Source organism: Glycine max, chromosome 20 (genome assembly GCF_000004515.6).
Source record: "Glycine max cultivar Williams 82 chromosome 20, Glycine_max_v4.0, whole genome shotgun sequence".
Classification (NCBI taxonomy): domain Eukaryota; kingdom Viridiplantae; phylum Streptophyta; class Magnoliopsida; order Fabales; family Fabaceae; genus Glycine; species Glycine max.
The window spans coordinates 13,207,608-13,222,778 of NC_038256.2; the positions used below are offsets into that span (position 1 = coordinate 13,207,608).

Here is a 15,171-nt window from a genome sequence, read left to right on the forward strand (position 1 = left end):
CACTTATTCCACCATCAATTCCTATAGCTCAAGATCCAGTTTCATCATCAGATCCACCATTGCATACTATATCGCAGACCTTTGCTCCTCCACTGTTGACTTGATTTTTATTTTTTAAATTTTAGTTTAACTTAATGGTGACAACTGTGGATAACTCGTTGGTAGATACTCCATGAAGCACAATTGAATAAATGAATGGGTTAATATTTGTATAGCTTAATTATACATGATGCCATATTATGTTTGTGTGAACTAATTTTTGTTCTGGTAACTTGTAGCAATTCCTCATAAAGCCAAAAGGTCAAATAAGAGAGTATGTCGTGGAATATCAAATTTGGTGCCTCATGCATCGTCTCAAGGACATTCCGCACCAGTGGAGCCACCACTAAAACCTTCCAAAGTAGCACGGCCTCGTGTTCCTATTATCACCTTTATTCCTCCGTCAATTCCTACAGCTCAAAATCTTGTTTCAGCATCAGATCCACCATTGCGTAGTATATCACATATCTTTGTGCTTCCAAGCTAGATTCAATTTTGACTGTTTTGTTTTGGTTCAACTCAATTGCATGGTCACAGTTATGGATCAATGGTGGATTGATATGTTGTGAAACTCAGCTGAATATATGCATGGATTAATATTTGTATGGCTTCTTTGTGCATTATTGTATCATTATATTTGCAAGGTACTGATATTTTTTTTTAATTGGTAACTTTAGAAAGGCCTCGCAAAGCCAAGCTTTCACAAGGGAGAGCATCTCTTAGCATATCAAATTTGATGCCCTACACTTCATCCCATGGACATTCCACGCATGTGGAACCACCACCACTACGGTCTTCACAGGTGGCACATTCTTGTGCTCCTACTACTGTTGTTCCACCGTCAATTGCTACAACTCAAAATATGGTTTCATCATCGGATCCACCATTTCATAGTACATCACTGACCTTTGGTCTTTCAGGATAAAATCAGTTTTGAACTTTTTTGGTTTAACTTAGTTGCATGGTCACAATGGATAAATCGTGGATTTATATGTTGTGAAACACAACCTTGATATCTACATGGTTTAATATTTTCCTGTATAATGTTTTTCTAGCTTAATTATTCATTATATCATTATCACATTGTAGTCGCCCCATACTAATTTTACTTTTATTTTTATGATAACTTATAGCAATGCCTCATAAAGCCAAACATTCAAAAAAGAGGGGATCTGATGGCATATCAAATTTGATGCCTCATGTTTCATCTCAAGGACATTCCATACATGTGGAGCCACCACTACCGTCAATTCCTACAGCTCAAAATCTGGTTTCGGCATCACATCCACCATTGCGTAGTAATATCACAGATCTTTGTTCTTCCAAGCTTGAAGCAATTTTGAATGTTTTGTTTTGGTTCAACTTATTTTGTGGTCACAATTATGGATCAATTGTGGATTGATATGCTGTGCAACACAACTGAATATTTGCATGGATTAATTTCTGTATGGTTTCTTTGTGCATTATTATATCATTATATTTGCATGGTACTGATTTTTCTTTTTTATTTGAATTGGTAACTTGTAGAAATGTCTCGTAAAGCCAAGTTTTCACGAGAGAGAGCATCTCTTGGCATATCAAATTTGATGCCCTTCACTTCATCCCATGGACATTCCACACATGTGGAACCACCACTACAGCCTTCACAGGTGGCACAATCTTGTGCTCCTACTATTACGCTTGTTCCACCGTCAATTGCTACAACTCAAAATATGGTTTCACCATCGGATCCACTATTGCATAGTACATCACTGACCTTTGTTCTTTCAGGATGAAATCAATTTTGAATTTTTTAGGTTTAACTTAATTGCATGGTCACAATCATGGATAAATTGTGGATTTATATGCTGTGAAACACAACATGATATCTACATGGTTTAATATTTTCCACTATAATGTTTGTCTTGCTTAAATATGCATTATATCATTATCATATTGTATTTGCACCGTACTAATTTTACTTTTAATTTTATGACAACTTGTAGAAGTGCCTCATAAAGCCAAACATTCAAAAAAGAGGGGATCTCATGACATATCAAATTTGATGCCTCATGCTTCATCTCAAGGACATTCCAGATATGTGGAGCCACCACTACAGCCTTCAGAGTTGGCACAATTTCATGCTCCTACTCTCTCCCATATTCCATCATCTATTCCTATAGCTCTGGATCCACTTTCACGCTGTACATCACCAACATTTGTACATCCAAGCTAGAATCAATTGGCGTTTTTTTTTAATGTCAATTATTTGCATGGTTATAATTGTGGGTAAACTGTGAATTGATACACCATGAAACACAACTAAATATATACATGCATTAATATTTGTATAAACATTATATCACATTTTATTTTGCAAGGTGCAATTTTTTTCTTTTCTGTTTTGTTTTTTGGTTGAAGTATTAAGTATAGCAATGCATGACATTATATTTGCATGGTACTAATTTTTTTCCTTAACTTTTTGGTAACTTGTAGCAGTGCCTCCTCAGAATGTATTTTCAGGCATACTAAATTTGATTCATCAAGCTGCATATCAAGGATATTCCTTACTTGAGGAATTACCACAGCCTCCTTCAAATTTGGCACAACCTTGTGCACCTACTATCACTGATATTCCACCATCAATTCCTACTGTTCAAGATCTGGTTTCACCATCGAATTTACCAAAGGGTTGTACGTTTCATTCCTTTGTCCAGGCTAGATTGAATTTTTATTTATTTTTAGTTTATCTTAGTTTCATGGTCAGTATGATGGATAAACATGGATTATATGCTGCACAACCCAACTGAATATATACATGGCTTATTCGCATTGTCCTAATTTTATTTTATTTTTTGGTAACTTGTAGTAATGCCTCGTAAAGCCAAACATTCAAAAAAAAGAGTATCTCGTAGCCTATCAAATTTGATGCCTCGTGCTTCTTCTCAAGGGCATTGCATACCCATGGAACTGCCACTACAGCCTTCAGAGTTAGCACAACCATGTGCGCCTCCTGTTGTCCTTGATCCATCATCAATTCCTGTAATTCAAGATCCGGTTTCATCATCTGATCCATCATCAATTCCTGTAAATCAAGATCCGGCTTCACCATCTGATCCATCATCAATTCCTGCAAATCAAGATCTGGCTTCACCATCTGATCCATCATCAATTCGTGCAAATCAAGATCCAGTTTCACCATCTGATCCATCAGCAAGTCCTGTAACTGAAGATCTATCATTACACACCATTGTCCCTCCATCTACTGTTACTCACCAACCCCTTGCCCCTTATTTTCGTCATTGTAGAGGACGAGAATGGGCTGTACAAGCTATAGGTAATAACATTTCTCTAGTTGAGTGGTGATCGTTATAATTTTATTCAGGCTCATTATGTTGTCTTTTGATAGATCAACACGGAAATACAAAAGAGATTCAGGTGACAAAAGCAGATGTGTTTCTGATGCCTCCTGGTCAACACATAGTAGTGCCATTTGATGGACAATTGCGAGCCTATGGAGATGCAGCAACACTGCTTTCTGGAGCTTGTGGACGAATTGTCACCGATTCAAAAAATGTTCCTATTAACTTTGAAAGTTGGACAAAAGTGCCAAAATCATACAAGGATAATTGCTTTAACATTTTAAAGGTATATCCATAAGCCTAATGTCAGTTTTTATTGGCTTGTTCTTTTTTTTTTAATAATGTACTAACATGCTTTTTTTTAGACTCTGTTTCATTTTCAAGCCTCTGAATCAACTGCTAGGCGTTATTGTTTACTTACCATGTCGAGAAAGTACAGAAATGGGAAGCATAAGTTGTGGACGAGTGCTTTTGACCCTTCGTTATCTAGAGAACAGCTAATTGCTAAAGTTCCTTATGGCATTCCGGAAGATCAGTGGTTGTCATTTATTGACAATCATTTGAAGCCAGAGTATCAGGTAGCTTTAACATATACTGGTTACCATTAATTTTATTTTTGGGCATGAATTTCAATTCATAACCTGCTCACACTCATATCATAGGAGTTATGTCGGAAGAATGCTGTAGTCAGACAAAAGCAAACTGTTCCACACACTGGTGGGGCTAAACTGTTGTCGAGGAAACAACATGAGATGGTAAGTAATTTGGTTATATTATTGGGTCTTAATGAGTAGTTACTTTTATTGTTCATTTGGACTTATATGAGCCATATTATTAGGAAGTAGAGCTTGGACGTCCCATTAGTCGAGTTGAATTGTACATTGCAACTCGCAAAAAAAAAGATGGATCCTTTGTCAATGAGGAGGCAAGGTCTATTGGGGTAAGATAAATGTGAAACTCTGCTACTTAAATTGAAACAAAAATGTGGTATAGTCTGCAATTTGTATTTTTATATTGATATATTGATTGTTTTTGTCAAAATCAATATATATATATATATATAAGTAGTGCTAGTTTATAAAAATACAAATTCTCCCTGCCAATATCTCATAGTCACACGTCCTGACATACCTATGATGCATTTTAAGATCCATATAACTACATCCAAATGATCTTGGCAGGGAGAATTCAAGAACTGACTCACTACACTGACTGCAAATGCTATGTCAGGACGTGTGACTTTGAGATAGTTTAGTTTCCCAACTAAACTTCGGTATCTTCCTATGTTAACAAAGGGATACTCCTAATCAGGTACCAATTTGACACTAGGGTCTATAGGAGTGTCCATTGGCTTAGCATTCATAAAGCCAGTTTCTTCTAGGATGTCAAGAACATACTTCCTCTGAGAGATCACTACACCATCCTTGGACTGAGCAACTTCGATGCCTAAGAAATACCCAAAGTTTCCCTAGGTCCTTAGTCTGGAACTGACGAGAAAGGTATTGCTTCAGTTGTGCTATGCCATGTTGATCTCCTCCAGTGATAGCAATGTCATCTGCATACACGAGGTAGATACATCCTTGTGGTGAATGGAGATAAAAAATTGAGTGGTCATCACTACGAACTGACCCAAACTGTTGTACAACAGTACAAAATTTGTCAAACCATGCTCTCGGAGACTGTTTAAGTCCATAGAGGGGTCTGCAAAGTCGGCAAATCATGGTAGAGGCCTCCCCCTGAGCAACAAAACCAGGTGGTTCCTCCATGTGTACTTCCTCCTCAAGATCTCCATGCAGAAAAACATTTTTAATAGTGTTGGAAGAGAGGCCAATGACATGACTGCAAGGGAGAATAACAGTCTGACAGAGTCCATCTTGGCCACAGTGAGAATGTGTCATAGTAGTCCTGATCAAACTCCGGAGTGTAGCCTTTTGCCACCAATCGGGCTTTAAAACGATCAATCTTGTCATTGGGTCCAACTTTACGGTTGTCTAACCAGCAACATCCAACTGGGGTCTTCCCAAGGGGGAGAGGAACCAAACCTCAAGTATCACTTCTCTGGAGAGCACACATCTCTTCAATCATTGCTTGTCTCCATTCTAGGTGGGATAAAGCTTCACTTGTAGGGTGAGGAATAGACACAAAGGACATAGAAAAAAGGCAAGTATAAAGTGAAGGAGAAAGATGATGATAACTCAAAGTAACATAATAAGGAGATGGGTTATGTGTGGAATGTGTACCTTTTTGAAGAGCAATGGGTTGGTCAAGGTTTGATGGAGGGTTGGGATTCAGTAAGGTGATTGGAGCTAGGGAAGAGTCGATCATGGTCTCATTGTCAACTGTAGGAGTAGGCACATGTGCCACTTGTGGTTGATTACGCTTGTGATATACCTCAAATGGTCAGTAATGAGGAGGATTCTCAAATGGTCAACTCTGAGGAGGATGCTCAGATGAGTGTTCTTGTGACACAAAGGGGAGAGGAACAATAGAAGTATGTCCAAGAGGGATAGATTGCTCAATATCACTGGAAGTAGAAGCAGACTGGTGCTAACTCAAAGAAAGACACATCAGCTGGGATGAAATAATAATTGAGTGTAGGAGAAAAATATCTATATTCTTTTTGGGACCGATTATAGCCTAGGAAGACACACTTGATGGACCGAGCCGATAGTTTGTCAAGACCAGGTGACAAATTATGAACAAAGCAGGTAGAACCAAAGACATGAGGAAAGATAGGATGTAGAGGGGTATGGGGAAACAAAACAGAATGAAGAATTTGATCGTTGAGGACAATTGATGGCATATGATTGACAAGATAACAAGTTGTGAGGACAACATCAAATGGTCAGTAATGAGGAGGATAGTGTGAAGGGACATTGTCATGGAGAAGAAATGTTCAAGTTGTTTCAACAAGATGCCTGTTTTGTGTTCGGCAACCCCATTTTGTTGAGGGGCATTGGCACATAAAGTTTGGTGAAGAATATCCTTAGATGCCATAAACTTTTGAAATTGATTGACAATACTGACAGGCATTGTAACTGTGAAGAGTTCTTATTGGAATCCAAAATTGGATTTGAATTTCATTGTAAAACTGTTCAAAAATGGAAAATATTTCCGATCTATTTCTCATTAAAAATAGTCACATGCAATGAGTGAAATCATCTATGAATGTAACAAAACATTTGAAACCAAAGGGGGTTATTATTCGAGATGGACTCCAGATATCAGAATGGACTAAAGCAAAAGGGAATGCAACCTGTTTATTGACGAGTGTTTTCCTAACTGACTCGACTCAATGAGAAAAAGACAACTTGGATAAACTAGATACCAACTTCTGAAGAATAAGACCAGGATGTCCCAACTGAGCATGTATGGTAAGTGGAGATGTTGTGGCAGGACATGCCTGTGGTGAGGCTGATAGGTAATACAGACCATGAGACTCACATCTGGTGCCAATTGTCTATCCCGAATTCCAGTCCAGCAAGGTAACAGTATCTTTAGTGAATGTTATCAAACAATCATGGGATTAAAGGGACAATCTTTAGTGGTGAGGCAATGAACTAAAAGAAGATTAAAGGGACAATTAGGTACTAATAAAACAGATTCAGCTGTTAGGGAGAGGAGGGGATGGGTCGTGTCGATTCCCTGTGATTGTATTTGGGAACCGTTTGCAGCAGAGGTAATAATAGGTAAATTGCTGGTCATGGAAAGGGAAGAGAAAAGAGATTGGTGGATCATACCATGAGTTGCCACAAAATTGCTAAAGGATTCAAAAACACTCTTTTGCATTGCCACTATGTAAAGTATGAATTTTATTACCAAATTGAGTATAAATTTCCAGACAACTTTCGAAATACGGAAAACAACTCTGGCCATTCTTTCATTAAGATACAAGTATTCCTAGAAAAATCATCAATAAAAGTGACAAAATACCTTAAAGCTAACATAGATGGGACACGACTAGGGCCCCAAACATCTGAATGGGCAAGAGCAAAAGGATAATTTGTGTGGTGAGGAGTGCTGCCAGTGCCAAGGAATGTAGCTCAAACATGTTTGCCAAGCTGACAAGATTCACTCTCCAAGGACTGCAACTCAGAAAGGCTGGGAACCATTGCCTTCAATGTATTCAGACTAGGATGACCTAAATGATGGTGGAGAAGACTGGGAGACTCAATAGTGGTGCATGCAACAACTGTTGATGAGTGGAAGTAGTAGAGCCCATGTGACTCATATCCTATGTCAATCATCCTTCCTGTCCTTCGGTCTTTATACAAAAAGAATCAGAAAGAAAGGTAATAGAGCAATTAAGAGTTTGGGTGAGTAGGCTAACAGAAACAAGATTAAAGGGAGACAACAATGTTTAAAGATAAGGAGGGGGTGTGGGTGGGCTGTCCAATAACAATAACAGGGGTTTTAGATCCATAGGCTAAGGTTATGTGGTGGGAGGATTTGGTTTGTGACAAATTGAAGACAAGTGAGGGATTACCAGCAATGTGATCAGAAGCACCAGAGTCTATCCAAGATCCAACAAAAGGTGAGTGAGAGAGGCAAGCTGTAGAATTACAAGACTCAGCAATTTTAGCAGAAGCTTGTTGGGCTGCCTTGTACTGGAGGTAGTCTTTATATTAAGCATCTGAAAAAAATATTTTGTTGGGTCTTGGTCTCTAGTTGTTCGGACTCTAGGGACTGAGAATAAGCAACGGCTGCAGACTTATCAAGGGAGCCAATCAAATTATAGCACGTATCTTTGGTGTGTCCCATACGCTTGCAGTATGAACACTGTGGGTGTCCACCTCCGCCACTACAAGCACTTTCTCTACCAGTATAACTGTCTCGACCTTGGCCACGACCTCCACGTCTTGCAACAAGATTTGAAGATTCTCCACCTGTGGAAGAACCAATACCTGATATGGTTTCTTGGAAAGGAATCCTAAGAAGTCGTCCCATGAATTCCTCTGAGGTAGAAACACTGGGATTCATCAAAATTTGATTGTGAACAAACTCAAACTCTTTGTGGAGGTCATGGAGTACATACACCATACACACATTGTCCAACTTTCTGATCTTCTGGTCATCAGAAATTATAAGTGTCTTCAACGCACCGATAGCAGATTGAACTCTGCTACAGTACGAAGGAAGATTGTCGATCATGCTCAATGTAGACAAATTATGAATGGCATCATAGAGGCATTGGACATCGTTTGAGTATAAGTCTCGGGCTTTCGTCCATATGGCGTGACAAGTGTTGTAGTTGTAAAAGTAGACCATGAGTGTAGGATCGATAGAATGCCATAGGAGAACAACTAACTGTGCATCTGCCTTCTTCCAAAGGCTGCAGTCTGCATCGGGTCTCTTGGCAGGTGATCGGATAGCCCCTAGCCCATGAACCATATTTCCACAGCTGCTTGCCACTGCATATAATTCTTCTTGTCGAGTTTGCTAACGTAATAGAAGAAGTACCAGAAAAGACAAAGGAGACCGGACTTTTGGATGAGGGATCCGCCATCATAATGAATGAACAGTACCAGGACACGAGTGAACAATGACAGAGAAGCCAAACGAGTCAAAGGACACTTGTGGGGGTATAAAAATGTCGAACCACCTCTGAAACAGAAAGGGGGAAGCCCGACGAAAACTACGGAGGAAACCGCGTCTGAAACAACGGTCGGAAGGGTGGTGTGTGGGCTAGACGCACTGGCAGTGGCGCATCGGAAAATGAGCATGTGGATGATTGGATGGAGTCACTGGTGCCGGATCTGAATAGATTGGCACTGTCTGTCCCAGGTGCGGGTGGTTCACCTCGAATGGAGGTGGTTGTCGGGACAACCCAATCATCATCATGCCTTGACATGATTGGATTGGAACCTAACTTTGATACCAACTTGAATATCAGGAAGAGATTGACTGAATGCCTTGAGGAGAGTGATTCCTAGCTCCTTATTTATAATAATCAGAATGGCAAACAAATAATAATAAGATCCCTTGATTGTAGGGATTATACAATCAGAATCAATTGCATAAAAAACAGTAACTAAGAATAATAATTTAAATCTGGAAACTAAATCATATATCAGCAATGTAAATTAGGAAACTAAATCATATCTCAACAAGGTTGAAGTGTTTCTATCTTTTAGCCTGTTTCACTGATGAAATGAACTATCTGTGGAATAGATAATCAATATCTGCAAAACCGCATAATAATCTCATTCACTTACCTTTTTGCTTATTTTTTCTTATTGCTCTCTACATTTGAAATGTTCTATTGTTGCAAATCCCTTTGAATCTATAACCCCATCTTCTCTCCCTTGGAACATTTGGCCAATCAAATTCTTAAGGACTGCCTGATTGTCTGCCTTTGAATGTATATAATAATAATAACAATAACAATAATGTCACATTACAAATATATCCACAACAATCATAAATTTCAAAGGCTTTAACTATTTGTTTGTCATTATTTTAGTGTTATGTACATATTTTTTTTATGCACAGGAGAAGATGACACAAGAAATTAGTGAGTGTGCCAATCCTACAGAAATTTCAACTAATGATGCGCTTGCCAAAGTATTAGGACGAGATCACTGTGGTCGTGTACGTTGCTTAGGCTTAGGAGGTCTTCACAGTGTTGCATTTCAATCCACTGAAAAGTTTAGTGGCACAGGTAGAAATTTATCAAATTCTAATTCAGTTGAAAGTTCTCAACTGAAAGAGGAGGTTACTAGTTTGAAGACCAAGTTAGCAGCTTCTGAGGAAAATGTCAAGACATTACAAAATATAATGCTTACATACATACAAATGAAGGAAGGACACATCCCTAAAGAGTTGGGTGCTTTGTTTGATACTAATGTAGCGGTAATCATTTTTATACTCTCTGTTGAACCGAATAACGTTACTAACACGAGTTAGTGAATGGTTTAGTATCTCGTTTACATATATATCCTCTTAACCATGCTAACATGATGCAACATTGTCTTTCATAGGATGAAAATAGCGGAGAAGATATGTCAACATCAGAAAGTGGATCTTCATTAGATAGTAATCGTCATTAGAAATGACGGACTTGGTTATATTCTTTTGTACTGAAGTTTGACACTTTATTTAGTTTAACTTGCAGTATGTATTTTGTAACTTTCCTTTGTTTGGATTTTTGAAGTCGTTATTGGAGATCTATTGTGAACTTCTAAATCCTGTTATATTTATGATACGTGATTTCTTACACAAAATTTGAAAATATTTTTTATTCAAATGATAATTTACATGAAAAGTATGAAAAATATAACTGTTGCAAATATAGCCCCTTCCCCAAAAATAATTGACAATTATTGCCAATTTTCAAGGTATAGTCTTAGACTTTTAGTATATTTTGATTGGTCTAGAAAAATAGATTATTTCAAATTGATTATAGATATAATTTTGATTACATGAAATAATGTTTTGATATTTTATGTGAAAAGTGGTTTTTAAGATAATCTATTTTATTTCAATTGTTTAAAGGAGTTTATTTTATATAGTAAAATTATGGAAAATGATAGTATTATTTATAGTAGTTAAGGATTTGAAAAAATATTTAACTGAAGTAATTTGTTAGTTTTTAATATAATCTCTAAAATTTTGTTTAACATAAAAATATTTTCTTTGTTGAGACTGATTTTTTTATGAATAAATTTTTAAGCGCGTTTAAAAACCAATATGATGTTTTATTAATTATATTATAATTCGATTGTATTATTATTACACCTTTTCATGTTATTTTGGGAATTAAAAATATTTTGTAGCGGTTAAATCAATCATAAACATGACACTTTTGTCATTAAAATTCACCAGAAAATATGGCATTTCAAACTACTTGGGAACTATTTGTGGGGTTTAAGAATTAAGATGACCACTATTCTAGTAGTTAGTTAACTAGAAAGCATGGGTTTCTAGCATGATAATTTCACAAAAAATATTATTTAAGTCTAATGAATTTTTAATTTTGACTAGTATGTTTATAAAATTTTAATTTAATGTAATATCATAGAAGATGACACAACATTTAATTGGATTTAATGTGGAGAGATTTTCTTGGAGAATATCAAAATTTTAATAATATATATTATCGTTTCAACTTTAAATAAATTTAAATCAAATCAAAACAGTAATTAATTTAATTTTATTTCATTAAAAAAATTCATAATAATAGAAATATTTTTAGGAAGAATAAAAAATGATACAATTTAATTGAATTTAATGTGAAGAGATTTTCTTGGAGAAGTTAAAAATGTTAATAATATATTACCATTTTAAATTTAAATAAATGTAAATTAAATCAAAGAAACAATTAATTTGATTTTATTCCATTAAAAAACTTCATAATAAGAGGAAGATTTTTATCAAGAATTTCCTAAAAGTTGACACAACATTTAATTGTATTTAATGTGGGGAGATATCCTTAGAGAAGATCAAAATCTTAATAACAAATTACTATTTTAACTTTAAATAAATTTAAATCAAATCAAAATAACACTTAATTTGATTTTATTTCATTAAAAAAAAGTTCATAATAATAGGGAGATTTCATGGAAGATGAAAGACGACACAATATTTAAATAAAATAAAAGCAGCAATTAATTTGATTTTATTTCGTTGAAAAACTTCATAATAATAGTGAGATTTTTATGGAGAATTTAGTAAAAGATGACACACCATTTAAATCAAACTAAAACAAAAATTAATTTGATTTTATTTCATTAAAAAAAACTTTATAATAATAGGGAGATTTTTATGGAGAATTTTGTAAAAGATGACAACATTCAAATCAAATCAAAGCAAGACAACAAATAATTAAATTTTATTGCATTTAAAAAAAATCATAATGATATGAAAACTTTAATGGAAAATTTCATAAAAGATGATACAACATTTAATTGGATTTAATGTGGGGAGATTTTTATGAAAAAATTCGTAAAATATGACAACATTTAATTGGGTTTGATAGGTACTTTATGCTTGTTACCATTCTTCTCAATCTCCTTAATGTCATCATTTTCTGCTACATGACTAGTAACATCTGTTTCAAACATAATAAAGTAAAAAATCAATTATAAAAATTATTATTATTATTATAGATTATAAAATTAAACAGAATTTTAGGGTTAGGATAAAAATATTTAACCAAGAAGTAAATCTTCTCAGTTTGAGAAAGAATATTTGAGAATGACTTAAAATCAATATCTGCTACATGACTAATAACATTTGTTTCAAACATAATAAAGTAGAAAATCAATTATAAATTATTATTATTATTATAGATTATAAAATTAAACAGAATTTTAGGGTTAGGATAAAAATATTTAACCAAGAAGTAAATCTTCTCAGTTTGAGAAAGAATATTTGAGAATGACTTAAAATCAATATCTAACATCAATATTTTGTCTGTCTTGATTCGAGTGCAACTCATGGTGCCCTTAAGTTGTACCTTGAAATTATGGTTAGAAACCTTGAACTTTGGATCATTCTTATTCTCCAAATGTGTTTCAAACAAATTAGTACATTCTTCTTGAACAACAACCTTGATATTCTTAACGTGAGATTATTTTTATTGTCAAAGGAGAATACTTCTGTAAGTCTACATCTTGCTTTTATAGAGAGACAGTGGCGTTTTGGTTGACTGAGGTTGGTGGCGGGAGTAAATGTTGGAGTAATGAGGTTTGATGAGGTGAAGACAAAGAAATGTAACGGATTACATGCAAAATACATGAAAGTAATCAATTAAAATGACATAGTAATCGATTAAATTGTCCTCGTTTTCACTTAAAACCAAAAGTTGTTATAAGTAATCGATTAACACACAGGCGTAATCGATTAAATATACCAGAAAAACTCCCATTGAGGTTATTTAATTGATTAAAACATTAAGTAATCGATTAAAATAGAAAGAAATTCACATAAAACTCATACTTAGAGGCATGTAATCAATTAAACATACAAGTAATCGATTAAAACAAACAGTTTTAAACAAAAACACCACAATCACGAAAACAATAATCGATTAACACACGGGGTAATCGATTAAAATATAAGATTTTCAAAACTAATAACACATACCAAACAATGGTAATTGATTAAATCATGGCCTAATCGATTAAAACATAAAGTTTTAAAAAACTGATCATACAACTAACACATAGTAATCAATTAAAATGAAGAGTAATCAATTAAAACAAAGAGAAATCATAAAATAACCAAGGAGAGCATGTGATTTTTCTAAAAAATAGATTATTAAACACATATATCAACAAACTAAGACACATTAAGAGAAATCAAGAGATATAGAATGCAATATGCAACAAATAATAGGGCATTAAACAAAATGTCATCTATGCTAGATCCATCTAAGATGCCTAGTTCATTTCTAAAGATGAAAATCCTATCTCTAGCAAGAGGTTTAGTGAATATGTCTGTTAGTTGGAGCTCACTATCTATGAATTCAATGCAGTAATCACCTTTTAAAACATGATCTCTAAGAAAATAATGTCTTATTTCCATGTGTTTAGTCCTAGAATGCATGGCAGGATTTTTAGTCAGATTGATCGCACTTGTGTTGTCACATTTTAGAGGAATGTGATCAAGGTTTACTCTAAAATCTTCAAGTTGTTGTTTTATCCAAAGACTTTGAGCACAACAACTTTCAGCTGCAATATACTCCGCTTCTGCAGTGGAAAGTGCTACACAAGCTTGTTTCTTGCAATTCCAAGATACAAGAGAGCTTCCTGGTAGGTGGCATGTCCCACTTGTTCTTTTTCTATCCAATTTGCAACCTGCAAAATTAGAATATGAAAAACCTGTTAGATTTAAGGATGTAGCTTTGGGATACCACAAAGCTACATTGGTTGTGCCCTTAAGGTATTAGTGATCATATTTGAGTTTTGTGTTAATTTTTTGAAGGTTTTATATAATCATATTAGTATATTTGATTTGCTAATAAACATTTGCAGTGTAATAAATTAGTCTAATAGAAACATCTTGATATTTAGGTTCAACATAAAATTACTAACATTTATGTCCAATAAAAAATTATTGACATTTTGATATAATAAAAAATTACTAACATTTTGGTCCAATAAAGATAACTTATTGATATTTTTGTCCAAAAAAATTATTGACACTTTCGTCCAATAATGATAACTTATTAACATTTTCATCCAATCTATGCAATATGATCACAATAATAGTTAATTTTGTGACAAATGTTTCCTTTTGTTCCACGTAAGTTATTTTATTAACGACAACAGACAAAAGTTCACGTCTAAATAAATTTGTCACACTTTTCACATTTTCAAGGATTAAATTTTGAATTTTAATCTTTCAAAAGTGAATTTGTCAACAATTTACACATTCAAGGACGAAAATGATTATTTACCCTTAAAATAAACATAACCATTTCTGTTGGTGAATAAATAAGCATAGCCATACTAACAATTAAAAAACATTAGTTGTTAGTCTTTTTTATTTTCAAAATTTAACAATTAACAATTAAAAACTATTAGTTTTAAAAACCTTAAAATATTTTTTATTTTCAAAATTTTAAAATTAATAATTAAAAACTGTCAAATATTTTTTATTTTCAAAATTTAATAATTTTTTATGCTGAAAATTTAATAATTTAATAGTAAAGAATACAAAAGAAAGAATTGCATGAGAAGTAACTTGAGAAAAGAAAAAATGAGACAAATGTGAGAAAATTACAGCCTTCCAAAATATATATAGTTGATTGATTATAAATAATTATTTTTAAAAAAATTAATCATCT

General features: G+C 34.2%; 1 protein-coding gene across 8 annotated transcripts in view; it reads left to right on the top strand.

The window, feature by feature from the left end:
- LOC100778497 (protein app1) overlaps positions 1–10,508 on the top strand; it is a 32,877-nt gene extending 22,369 nt beyond the window's left edge. For 3 of the 8 annotated variants that reach the window (XM_006578439.4, XM_006578438.3, XM_014772652.2), the window contains 13 exons: positions 279–494; positions 717–932; positions 1,173–1,337; positions 1,567–1,782; positions 2,025–2,222; positions 2,515–2,712; positions 2,888–3,355; positions 3,428–3,666; positions 3,746–3,958; positions 4,043–4,135; positions 4,219–4,320; positions 9,873–10,232; positions 10,361–10,508. In XM_006578439.4, the coding sequence (XP_006578502.1) occupies positions 279–494; positions 717–932; positions 1,173–1,337; positions 1,567–1,782; positions 2,025–2,222; positions 2,515–2,712; positions 2,888–3,355; positions 3,428–3,666; positions 3,746–3,958; positions 4,043–4,135; positions 4,219–4,320; positions 9,873–10,232; positions 10,361–10,429 (2,753 nt within the window). In that variant the 3' untranslated portion in view covers positions 10,430–10,508. The remainder of the gene's footprint in view (positions 1–278; positions 495–716; positions 933–1,172; positions 1,338–1,566; positions 1,783–2,024; positions 2,223–2,514; positions 2,713–2,887; positions 3,356–3,427; positions 3,667–3,745; positions 3,959–4,042; positions 4,136–4,218; positions 4,321–9,872; positions 10,233–10,360) is intronic. The other 5 variants (XM_006578441.3, XM_006578440.3, XM_041013614.1 and 2 more) reach the window with 5 other exon arrangements.
- Positions 10,509–15,171: the final 4,663 nt, after the last annotated feature.